Genomic DNA, 13030 nt, shown 5'->3' with positions numbered 1-13030 from the left:
CCCTCCCTTTCTGACCACCCGAATCCAGTTAAAGTGAACAAAATGTTCCAAAGTGGAAGATTGCTGAGAAACTCAATTTCCCAAAGTGACAGCACTCACTACATGTACTCCCGGAAGCTGCTCTTCCACCGATCCTCACTGGCAAAGATGTACACGTGGACGGCAAACGTGATGAGCACAAAGATGAGGGCCACAGCAGTAAAGATGCCTGTATAATAAAAGTTAACATTAATTTTCAAAAGAGTTTTACTACACTTGCATAACAATAAGATCATCTAAGAGTCAAAGATTAGAGGTGTTATAAGAGAGTAGCAAACACAAAAAAGAAGGTGGAGAGAGGAGGACAACAGATAGAGTTAACTTCGCAGAAATAAATCAAAGACAGAACATTTACTCATGAAGCCAGGTGAACATAGAAACAAACACCACCTGCATCATGCAGGTCTAAGTTTCACTCTTTTAGTTTTAGTAAAGTTTTTACGGCACTCGCCACTGAATAATGTCATATGAGCACCAAGGGGTGGATGTCAACAGAGAAGTCCGTACAGGGAACCAAGCTTACTCTGCTCACCTCTCTAGCCTCAACAGTACAAAGTCTGCTTCGACGATCGAGGCACCCCGGAAATAGCAGTACACAACAGAGTGACCAACATACAAAAAAAGTAGAGGAAGAATGACAATAGTAAGGATGAGGAAAGAAAAAACAGCAGTCTGATTGGGTAAGAAGGACCCTGAACCAAAGTAGAGGGAACAGACTAGAGTACAGCACTAACAAATCAGCCGCACAGGCTTCCATTGTTCCAAAATATAACTTACCTAGTCTAAGAATTGTGTCCCTGATCTTGGAAAAAGTCTTCTCCGGTATGAACACAGGTGCTTCTTTCCTGATCTTGATTAACGTGTACACACCTGGGAGAGGAAACAACAGTGAGAAGCATTGGGTTTTTTTATTACCTCAAAAATATTTCAAGTTGAGCCAAACATTGTGCATAAATTATATATACGCCACAAGCAGGTTTAATTTGTTATCAGAAAAGACCCCCTTAAATTTAAAAAGAATTTTTAAAAAACCAAAAAAAACAGCTGATTGAAATATAGAACAAATGAGAAGCCTAAAGTTTCCCAAACCATTCCTGAAAGCATCAAATTTGTCTGCAAAGATGTTTTGTTCTTCCCTCACAGACATTGTTATCACAAATTCAAACATGAAAAAAAAAACGAAAACAACCTCCAAAAACAGTATTTAAAAAAAGCATAAACCATCCAGTACACAGCCAACATCATCAGTGGGAAAGAATACAATCAAATCTGCAATACAACTTCAAGAGAACCAAAGGGTTAAAATCTTCTTTGCATAGTGTATGTTGTATGATTTCCCATCGTATGGCTCTGAAGTAGGCCACAAACACAGGCAGAAAAGAAAAAGCTGCCTGACCATTAAGTAAGTATCAAAATGTTTTTTTAATATGATAAAGAAGAAAATAAAAAATACCTCCCCCCCTCCTCCCAAAGAAAAACGTTAGTCAATCAAAGCTGTAAAATAATATAAGAGCAATGGGAGTAATACAAAATTATGTAGCCCGTTATATCCTGATGTCCTGCATAATATCACTGTATTCAAAATTTGAAACATGCTAGACATTCGGTAAATATAGATCACTCAAATTAACACAGGCCACACATATAACACGGAAATGGATGAACAGAGAAGTGGGAAGACATGGAGTGAATCAAGCGACTAGCCCAGGATAGGGAAAGGTGGAAGGAGGAGGACGAGACTATGGACCATGTGTTCCTGAGATGTCCCGCCAACTTCTGCTGGGACATTTCAGTAACCCACTTTCAGCACTCTTCAAGGACCCCAAGGCAACTGTTGAGTTCCTATGTGCTGTCGGCATCGCTGACCATTTATGACGCCACAGCACCAGAAGAGAGAGAGAGAGAGAGAGAGAGAGAGAGAGAGGGGGAGAAAGGTGGAAAGTGTTTGTTCAAGGCTTATATCCTGATCCATGGAAAGAAAGGCAATGATGATGATGATGATGACACATATAACACAGATCTTACCTCGGAGCAAAAAGAAGGTCCCGACCAGCATGACCAGCCCGACGGGCACCAGGACAAACAGAGCCCGCATGCTGTGGTTGAAGCTGCCCACAAAGCAGATGCCACTCACCGAGTCACCATCCACCTAGACAGCCGGGGAGCACAAGAAACAGTTTTAGTTTTTAGTTTTAGTAGAGGTTTTACGGTGCTTGCAACTGCATAAGGTCATATGAGCATCAGAAGATTAGAGGTGTTACAAGAGAGTAACAAACATAAAAAAGAAGGAGTGATTAGGACGACAAATGTTTGATAGAAAAGAAGGAGGCAGACCACACCAGAGCACCCACCAACCACCCACTTATTTTACTTTGATCAGAATCCAGAGAAGCAGGTTGACACCATAACAATCATTTAGTTTCGAAGGTAAAAACAAGAACGACAGATAAAAACAACAGAGGGAAAAAAATAAACAAGTAGGAACTACCATTGGCGCCCTCTAGCAACCCAGTACATCCAAGGAAACATTTGACTGTTCAGTCATTCAGTTTACAGGGGTCAGGGGAAAGATAAAGGTTCCATTTTCAAATTACAAATAAGGAGATGATTAATGTTTAAGTTAACAAGAGTGTTCTCGAATGAAGGTGCTCACCAGTCAGCAGTGGTACAGAATGAGAACTCTGGATAACAATGTCCACTGAAACAGACACCTGCGATCATGGTTCACCGCTCATTTCTCTGCGTGGATGTTCTAAACAAACCTAAATTACCCTGGAAATTTTCATGTTACCAGTCTGTTCAAGTCCTGTAAATTCGTTATTCTCCATCCTGCCCTGTCTGTTTCGCTTTTTGTTTTTCCAGGGAGGGCATAAACACCCATTCATATAAATAACATCTTTCCAGGAAGATTTTTTTTAAAAGATTGACAAGTCAGCTAAACAGCCATAAGCTCACCTCAGAGATAGCCAGACAAATAATGGTGAGGACCAGAGGCAGACACCAGCTGACCAAGTGGAAGTAGGCAGTCTTGGAGACGAGGGCGTCCCGCGAGGTGCCCAGCGCGGTGAAGGTCACGTACCAGGCGTACGCCAGCATGACGAACCACGAGACTCCCGCCACCAGGAAGTAGTAGACGATGATGAACACCACCGTGCAGGAAATACTCTCGTTAGATCTGCCGACAGGAGCAGGGCCATAATTTTAACTTGTTTTTTAGTTTTAGTAAGTGTTTTACGGCACTTGCAACACAATAAGGTCATATAAGTGCTGAAGATTACAGGTGTTACAAGAGAGTGACAAACACAAAAAAGAAGGAGGGGAGATAAAGACGATAGATGTTTGATAGGAAAGAAGAAGCAAACCACACCAGAGCACCCACCAACCACCCATAATTATAACTTGGACTACGCTTTTGATATCATTCACTGAAAGAAGAGAAGTGATAAAAAAAAAATCTTTGTCATGTTAAAAGTACACTGACATTGTGACCATCATTTAGTGCTAGGGAAAAAGTAAGAGGGACTAAATCAAAAAAGAGAGAAAGAAAAGTAGGACCAACCAATGTAGCCATTCAACCACCCGCCCATTCCATGAGGAAGTTGTCAATTAAATTCCTGCATGCGGTAAAATGATGCATCTGATGTGACATATGCACGTTTTGTCAGCTTTACTTTTCTTTTCATATTGAATTTTAATGAGAGAAATATATAATTTAAATTTTTATGAATACCTGCATGTGTTTTTACAGTCTTGTACAGCAAAGAAAAATTTCCATCTGGGATAATAAAGCATGACCTTATCTTATCTTATCTTAGAGCTGCCATTTACATTCAGCTGACTGACCCGAGCTGCGGCTCTCCCTTCCTGACTGTTCCATCGCGGCGACAAACAATGTCACGCCTGGCATCCCCAGCAAACTGCGACATCCAGCCGATGCTGCCCAAGAAGAAGCAGGCGTTGATGAAGAACAAGATGAGGGCCGGGTAGCGGTTTGCATTTTTCCAGTCAATGATGAACGTTAGCTGAAAGATAGAAGAATGTACTGTGGATGAGAATACAAATCTGCCAATATTTCATTCTAAAATCTACATTTCATTACTCAAAAAAAGCAGACGGCAGTTTCTACTCTTCCAATCAATGAAAATGTCACCTGAAGTACTCAGAGCCACATACTCTACACAGATCAAACTAAAAAGCACATAATACAAGGTTATAAATATTGTCGCAAGAGAAATGAGAAACTGAGGTTCATCGAGATCAGAGTAGGTAAAATAATTTGAATTACTCATCATTTTTCTTGAGACAGCAAGAATATTTGTCCGTTGACATGTTTTCAAAGACTTTTGTCCTTCAATCGCAAATTTTCGACTCCTATTCAACATAGATGAATATTTTTTTCACCATGATACCAATAGCCCCATATGTCAAGAAACTGACAAGCACCTGATTCCACCACATCAGGACACAAATGCCTCTCTCACTACTTAGATTTTTTTTTCAGGAAGTCATCATCCCCACGTCACGTGTGTCACTGCGGTTTCACTTTTTTATGGAATGACCTTTTTATAGCTTAATGCTGAGAGCCCACTAAAGAACCAAAAGAACCAAAAGAACAAGATGGGTGAAAACACAAATGTTCAGCAGCAACTCTCATTAACTCAGGCAAATTTTTCAAAGTTGTGAGAATTCTCTTCAAAGGATGCATACCCTGAATCTTTCATCATGTGAAGCTTCAGTCAGAGACAATGGTGCTGCAAAACTTTCCCACAGGCTAAACATTTTATTAGGGTTTATTTGTGCAAATTGATCCACTTTTATTCTCTCGTTTTATATTTTAGTAAGTGTTTTACAGCACTTGCAAAACAATTAGGTCATATATTATTTGCCAAAGACTAGAGGTATTAGGAGACAGTAGCAAACTCAAAAAAGAAGGAGGAGCGATAAGGACGATAGACGACGCTTGAGAGGAAAGAAGGAGCAAACCACACCAGAACATCCGCCAACCACCAGTTCTTATTTTCCTTTTAGTTTTAATAAAGGTTTCACGGCACTCGCAACTGCATAAGGTCATATGAGCGCCAAGGGGTGGATGTCAACAGAGGAGTCCAAACAGGGAATCAGGCTTACTCTGCTTACCTCTCTAGCCTCAACAGCATAAAGTCTGCTTCGACTATCAAAGCACCCTGGATATAGCAGTTCACAAGAGAGGGACAAACATACAAAAGAAGTAATGGAAAAATGACGATATACAATAGTAAGGATGAGGAAAGAAAAAGCAGCAGTTCCCCCTATGTTGTTCCAGCACAGTATGAGCATGACAATGATAAATCAGCCCATTTACAGTTCTACTGTGCAAAAGAACATGTTAATATCCCCCCTTTGAGAACGGCACTAAGACAGTCAGTAGCACTTCCCTGGGGGGAGGGGGGGGGGAGTTCTTATTCTCAGTCTTCTCCTGTTACTCACCACGGTGAAGAGCGTGCACACCAAGCAGATGGAGCCAAACACGGCGATGAACGTGTGCACCTCGTTGTGCTGCTCCGCGGTGAACAGAGGGTTGTCGCAGGGCACACCGCAGCCTTCTACACCGTCATACCAGCTGCCTGCGTCGTCAGTGCGCACCAGGGGGGCTTCACAGCGACCAGTCGTGTTGAATACCAACTTGTCATACGTCGCTGTCTGAAAGGAGTCAAGTGGAGGGGAAAAAAACATGATAATCAGAATCATGATCTGTGATAATAATTATAATATAAAACATTTATATAGCGCATTTCCAAAAAAAGTAGCTCAATGCGCTTTACATTGGAATACTCATTTTCAAAACCTTTCTTACTACTTCCTTTCTTCTCATGCAATATATCATGCACACACAAACACACACAAACACACACACACACACACACACACACACACACACACACACACACACACACAGCGACTTTTTTCATTCAGACGTAGGCACAGTTGTTGAAATGCTGTTTCAAACATCAGTTTGAGTTGGAGTGATGTCTTCACATCTCACACCAAACTTTGAAGTATCGCAAACTTATGACAAAAGTAAACTAAATTTCCAAAAAAGAGCAATTCCATTTAGAACGGCAGAACTCGAGAGAATAACGATGAAAAGAAGAGCTGAACTCCTCCATGGATACCACGAAGAAGACTTACAATCTTTCCAACAAGACCCATCACTATCCTTTCTCAACCACAAATACAACTGTTAACAACTGCCTGGTTGATGAGATTGTTGCTGTAATTGTCAACCTGGCAACTCATGCACCCAAACACTCTAGCCCACAATTAATTGGCATTTGACTGTTTTTCCAACACAGCAGTTTATGTAAGTCAGCCATCCTCTACAATACTGAATAGCGCCGAAAACTATAGGCCCATAAGTTGCTGAATTAAAAGCAACAATAGCAACAGATTCCTAAATTTATCGACTTATACCAAAGCCAAGAAAATACCACAACTCTGCATAAAGAAACTGTCTGACATAATAATAATAATAATAATAATAATAATAATAATAATAATAATAATAATAAAAACGGCATTTATAAAACCCATATCCATGCTTACAATATGTTCTACGTCCTTTACGATTATCTAGCCTACTGTTTTACAGCCTCATCTCCAGGCAACAACATAATCCCCCCCCCCCTCCCCCCTAAAAAAAAAATGATCCAGACACACAAACACACATGTAGACAACACTCTGTATAATAATAATAGTAATGATACATGTAGTAATATAACAATAATAATCATAATAATCATAATAATAATAATAATGATAATAATGATTTGGCCATCAATGTTTGACAACGAACAATCATCAATGCATCTCTAAAGAGGAGGATATTTCTAAAGAAAAATAGAAAAAATAAGGATTTATATGAATTGAGGCTTACGCTATGGCCAATGAGACCAATTCAAAATAAAAGGAACAACTTATGTCAAAAACCTTCAAAAAAGCAAGAATGCAACAGAAAAAAACCCATCACTGTGCCACACTGTGTGTGCCATGTGGTCACCCCAACATCAAACTTGTAACAACTGCCTTCTCCCACTGTACATTTGGGCACCATTTTCTGCTTCTAGATCTATATCAAAACGAAACTGGCCTGTTCTTTAACCGGAGGGTGTGGCAGAATAAGCCTATCTCAGCTAATAGGGCCTACCACTTCTAAGGAGCTTATATTTGATGTAAACGATTATATGGAAATGGAGATTTGTTACCCATTGTCAAAAAAAATTACTGATTCGGTTGCCATGGAAACGGCGGCCATATTGGATTTTAGAGACATAATGTGGTACCATTCTCTCACCTTATTTACATACAGACTAGGTTCATATTTAGCATGCACACTAATAAGACAAAGATCACACTGTCTGTAAGAGGAATTTTTTATATCCTCTTTTGTTTTTACTTTATGGCACTTTCAATTCCAGCTAAAGCGATATAGTGGAAAAACTGGAAACCTAGCCTTTCAAGCTCACAGATTAAGAACCAATGCAGCTAGATTTTTATGGTTTTGACATTCTGTGAAAGTTTCACTGAATTCAAGTAAAAAATAGAGCAAAAAAATAGTACCAATCGTGAAAGAAATAGCGTGCTTTTTTAAATCAAAATTCGCAACAAATATTTTCTCTAACACTAACAGACTCAACCCTATGCTCTAAAATCCCCCTAAACACCACTTTAGGGTGCACAGAGGCTTGAGTACCTTTCTAGATATTGTTCAGGACATGTCCAGGAATTTTAAAGTGTAATTATGTCATTTTGTGTAATTTGGCCCCAAACCGGCATTTCTAGCTGCCGCATCACACCTTAAGCCACCTACAGTCTAGATTCTACTGCAAAACTTTAGGCCTATACCAAACTTTGAATTTAAAAAACGCCCAGATTGTTGTCGAATCCACTTTTCAAAGTCGATTTGAGAGGAAATCCTTCAACCCTATTTTGGTGGAAATCTCTACATTCAATGAAAAGAGAGTGAATATTTTGAATTGAAGTTAAATCTTTAAAAATTTGGCTTTTTTCTTATTCGTGACAAAACATGATTTTGTTAAGTTAAGCATTAGGTTTTTTCCAATGCAAACTTCGACAAAGGTAGCAGGATAAAGAAGAACAAACAATACGAGTCTGGGCCAACATAGTTTTATGTAAGTGAATCCATCCATCTACCCACCCCACAGCCGGAGACAAAGTTCGGGTGGTCACAGCGCAGGAAGTCTGGCCAACCATTGTTGATCTCGTACACAATCTGACACGGCTTGCGGGTGCGCTCACACAGCTCCTGGCTCGGCAGCTCCACCCCTAGCGTGTCATCACATCTAGAAAACAACAACAAAAAAAGATAAGATAACATTTTATTTATTGATCTCTGCAAAGATGAATTTGCAGTGTTTTAGTTTAGTTTAGTAGAGGTTTTACGGTGCTCCCAACTGCATAAGGTCATATGAGCGCCAGAAGATTAGAGGTGTTACAAGCACGTAACAAACATAAAAAAGAAGAAGGGGAGATAAGGACGATAGATAGATGTTTTATAGGAAAGAAGAAGCAAACCACACCAGAGCACCCGCCAACCACCCACATTTGCAGTGTGGTGGTATATACATACACCAACACATCAACACATCCTTATACAAACATGCATACAAACATAAAAACACACACACACATATTTACAAACCACCTGGGGACGCACTGGGTTTGGTATGAGGACCCAATACTAAATCTTAGTACTTCCAATAAGCACTATATAGTAAAAAAAAAAAACCTCTCATGCCTTTCCCTCTACGTCACCACAACAATAGACAAATTATAAGAAAATACAAATGTTATTCCAAAGTACAATGTAAACAACCACAAGAACATCCCTTGACTTTTTTATACACTACCATTTGTCATTAAAACAAAAAAGAAGCAGCAAAACAATACCACTACAGTTAATGATAATAATAGCAGTTTTCAGAGCACTATCATAATAACACACCGCTCAGCAAACATCAGTCATATTCCAAAAGCTTTCGGTCACCCTGACAGCCATTCCTACCCACAATTGCAAAGGATAATTTAATGCAGCAAAGAGACAGATGCACACAACTGTCACTAGCCTATAACCAGATACAAGAAACAAATGGCCAAACATATTCTTAATAACAGGTTGTGGATGTCACATGATTGTGATAAAAGGCTGTTTTTTGGGGGGGGTTTTAATTGACAAATATACTCAAAATCAAAATCTAACTACCAGATCAAGCTCATTCCAATCTGGTGTATCGAAAGCAAAGCTACTACTTTAAGAATAAAAAATGTTCACATAATTTTTCTCAAACTTCTAATTACTGACAGGAATATTATGATTTATAAATCAACTATTTTAAAAAAACTTTTCACGCATTATATCTTGCATATCAACTGTTCAGTAGAAGACTTTATCATACGTCACTTTTCAAAACAGCTTGTAAGGCAGAGTTTTATACTTTTTTTCACCCACCTGGGAAGGTACACAGAGCAGAGAAATGGCTGGACAACAGCCCAGCACTGAGGCACATTCTGCAAGCCACTCCAGAGCTTCAGCTTCTCATATACCTCCTCAAGTGTGTTTGAATCATTGGCGAGGCTGAGGGATGTGTGATCAAAGGTCAGCTGTGTGTTCAGGCAAAATTTTGACGTTAGAGGAATGCACGAACCAGACTCGTTCGTTGATCTGTAACATCTAGGGTCGTGGGTAATGGGGGTCAAGGTGGCCCCACTGCTGCTGGTGACATGCGCCAGGCAAGCCAAAAAGACAAGCAGGTTCTTCTTCATCTTGAGGAAACCATCTCTTGCCTTGTCCTTCTGGATGCTTTTCTTAGAAAGTCACATGACATCTTCATCAGAGACAGATCTTACCAACAAACAATCCTCACACACTCACAGGGGGCAACATACAGACCTGCAAAAATGTAAAAATATAGGTTACTGATAATATTGTGATGGAAAGTGAATGTAATGGATTATAATTGTATTCTTACATGTGCGGGGAAAAAAAAGAAGAGAAAAAAAAAAGTTCTGGAGGGCATGGTAATATCTAAAACAGCAGTAAATTCAATATTGGTAATTTTCAGCAAAGGAGAAAATGTTAGACAAGTTTATCCAGTACAACTGATTCCAAATGTACTATGGAAATTTATAAAGAAATGCAATTTAGCTAAAGATTTATAAAAAAATTATGTTGACCAGTTCACAAAGTAAAAACATCTCAAACTCAGTGACCAGTTTTCAAAGGCTGCGCTTAGTCAACCTTTTACAAAGTTGTTAATGTTGAACTATTTATTAAAGATAGTGAAGACTTAGCTAGCTAAGAACTAAAACAACACAGGCCAGCAAAATGGCAAGAATACTGATAGGGCGCTTTATTACTGCAGAAAAGTCCAAGAAACAACATAGAAACAACAGAAATACTGTTTCCGGAGACTGTTGAGAACTTCATGGAATGAAAAGAAATCAAATGAGGTAGTGCTGAAGGTTGAAAGAGGCCAGTGTGATTAAATGAGGTAGTGCTGAAGGTTGAAAGAGGCCAGTGTGATTAAATGAGGTAGTGTTGAAGGTTGAAAGAGGCCAGTGTGATTAAATGAGGTAGTGTTGAAGGTTGAAAGAGGCCAGTGTGATTAAATGAGGTAGTGTTGAAGGTTGAAAGAGGCCAGTGTGATTAAATGAGGTAGTGCTGAAGGTTGAAAGAGGCCAGTGTGATTAAATGAGGTAGTGTTGAAGGTTGAAAGAGGCCAGTGTGATTAAATGAGGTAGTGCTGAAGGTTGAAAGAGGCCAGTGTGATTAAATGAGGTAGTGCTGAAGGTTGAAAGAGGCCAGTGTGATTAAATGAGGTAGTGTTGAAGGTTGAAGGAGGTCAGTGTGGGCTGTTTATTTAAATTATAATTACTATAAAAATCAGGATCGTACAAATGAGAATAATGAGGATTTTGGGATACACACACAGTTGAACATCTTGCTCTCACTGAATCAACAGTTGAACATAGATCTTGCTCTCTATGAAAAAGTAGAAGACAAAAGAGGCAGAGGCAGACCAAGAACAACATATTAAATTTTTTGTAAAAGAACTTGAAGAGATGAGATGGGAGATGGGAAAGACCAGTAAATAAAGTATTTTGAGAGTACCGAAGTAGATAGATAAACAATAGAAAAAACATTTTTCACTTTCATCAGCAAGCATGGCTTTTTTTTTTTATAGTAGAGGCCTAAGAGGGTTTTACGGCGCTCGCAACTGCATAAAAGCTCATATATGAGCGCCAAGGGGTGGATGTCAACAGAGAAGTCTTTACAGGGAATCAGACTTATTCTGCTCACCTCTCTAACTTCAACAGCACAAGGTCTGCTTCAACTATCAAGGCACCCCAAAAATAGCAGGTCACAAGAGAGTGACAAACATACAAAAGAAGTAGAGGAAAATGACAATAGTGAGGATTAGGAAAGAGAAAGCAGCAGTTCCCTGTTGTAGATCAGGCACAGTTATGAGCGTGACATGAATCAGCCCATTTACAATTCTACTGTGCTTGAACAAGAAATGTCCCCCCTTTGGAAATGGCCTAAAGACACTACAGTCAGTGGCACTACCCCGGGGGGCAAGCATGGCTTTGAATAGGGCCTCTGTAACACATTAAAAATATCTAATTTAGAAAATTCATTAAATTTCTTGTTCATAAATGAGATGCATGGGGAAATCTCAGTGATACCAAAACAATGGACATACTAGTGTGTTCTAAAAGGCTAGTCTTGTTGGTAAATCAGAAACGAGATAAGAAAAGAGAGCCTATTATGGTAAGGTATAGTAGTAGTGAAGTCTGAACTGTGCCACTGAAAGAAGGAACAAGGGCAGCCACGGCTAACAAATCACAAGTCATTATAATCTAACTACAGAGTAGCATAGCACTGCTCAAAAAAGATTTTTAAAAGTTAGATACGCAGTGACTACAGCAAACTACATTCACAGCGCCCTGAATGTAGTTTGCAATTTAAGAATGATCTTGCTCACTTCACCCCCTACCATTTTCCTTCTTTTTCTTTTCACCCCCTCCCACCCCTCTGCCTTCTTCCATCCTCCCTTGTTTCTTTTACCACTTTTATTTTCAAATTGTCGACCGTTGCCGGGTCCGTACACGGGAAGAAGATCTAAGTTGTGTTCCGCGTGCTGAGCGAGCGAGGCCTTGTCAACCGCAGCTGTTTTGCTGTGCCCACCTTTGCCCTCCAAAAACTCTGTTGCATTCCGACCACCGCTGCATTATTTTTCACGCAAGTATTCCTGTGTTGTTTCCTCGTTGACCTTGAGTGACCGTAGCGTTTTAGTCGTGCCTCTGGGCCAATGGAGGATGATTCAGGGCGTCGTGAACATAGCCTGCAAACTACTTTCGTGGCGCCGTGAACGTAGCCACTGTGTAATATACGCTTTGGTCTACAACAAAATACTCTGCACAATTCAAGATCATGTCAGTCCATTTAGTATCATTTAGTTCATGATGATGATGTCGTTTCATTTGATCTGCATTCTTCTCCTTCTTTGAGCATTAGTGCTGTTAGAATCTAGATTCTAGTTTTTTTCAAATTGCAGCTGAAAAAAACCCCCACTGAAAGACAGCTCCTTTACAATAAAATCTTGATCCTGAATGAAGAAAATTGGTTCAAGATTCTAATCACAGTATGCCTTGATTAAGTGATTTGGCAATCTTCGGGAGAAGTGGTCCCAGACTAACTCCAGAAATTTATACACAAAATAGATAACAAAAACGGAAGTCAAGTAAAAAAGCTGACTGAGTTGCCAAGGTGAAAAGGCCACCAGTAAATTTATAGAAACGGTCCAGACCCATTTTTAGACTATTTTTCGGCACTATTTCACACCTCTATTCTCACCCGGGGTGAGAATAGTGCAGGAGAGTCTTTTGGCTATTCTCACCCGGTGCGCGTTCACCGTTATAGCCTAGATCTAG

The 13030-nt window shown here is 39.7% G+C and overlaps 1 protein-coding gene across 1 annotated transcript in view; it reads right to left on the bottom strand.

The window, feature by feature from the left end:
• The window catches only part of LOC101850198 (smoothened homolog), a 23466-nt gene that overhangs the window by 6799 nt on the left and 3637 nt on the right, over positions 1 to 13030 (bottom strand). The window contains exons 2-9 of the mRNA XM_013087141.2: positions 9546 to 9986; positions 8235 to 8379; positions 5506 to 5718; positions 3883 to 4061; positions 2995 to 3214; positions 2065 to 2188; positions 817 to 909; positions 100 to 208 (exon numbers count right to left, since the gene is read on the bottom strand). Coding sequence (XP_012942595.1) covers positions 100 to 208; positions 817 to 909; positions 2065 to 2188; positions 2995 to 3214; positions 3883 to 4061; positions 5506 to 5718; positions 8235 to 8379; positions 9546 to 9859 — 1397 coding nt within the window. The 5' untranslated portion in view covers positions 9860 to 9986. The remainder of the gene's footprint in view (positions 1 to 99; positions 209 to 816; positions 910 to 2064; positions 2189 to 2994; positions 3215 to 3882; positions 4062 to 5505; positions 5719 to 8234; positions 8380 to 9545; positions 9987 to 13030) is intronic.

This window comes from Aplysia californica, unplaced genomic scaffold, assembly GCF_000002075.1.
Source record: "Aplysia californica isolate F4 #8 unplaced genomic scaffold, AplCal3.0 scaffold00551, whole genome shotgun sequence".
NCBI lineage: Eukaryota > Metazoa > Mollusca > Gastropoda > Aplysiida > Aplysiidae > Aplysia > Aplysia californica.
This window is presented reverse-complemented; position numbering and strand designations above follow the sequence as displayed.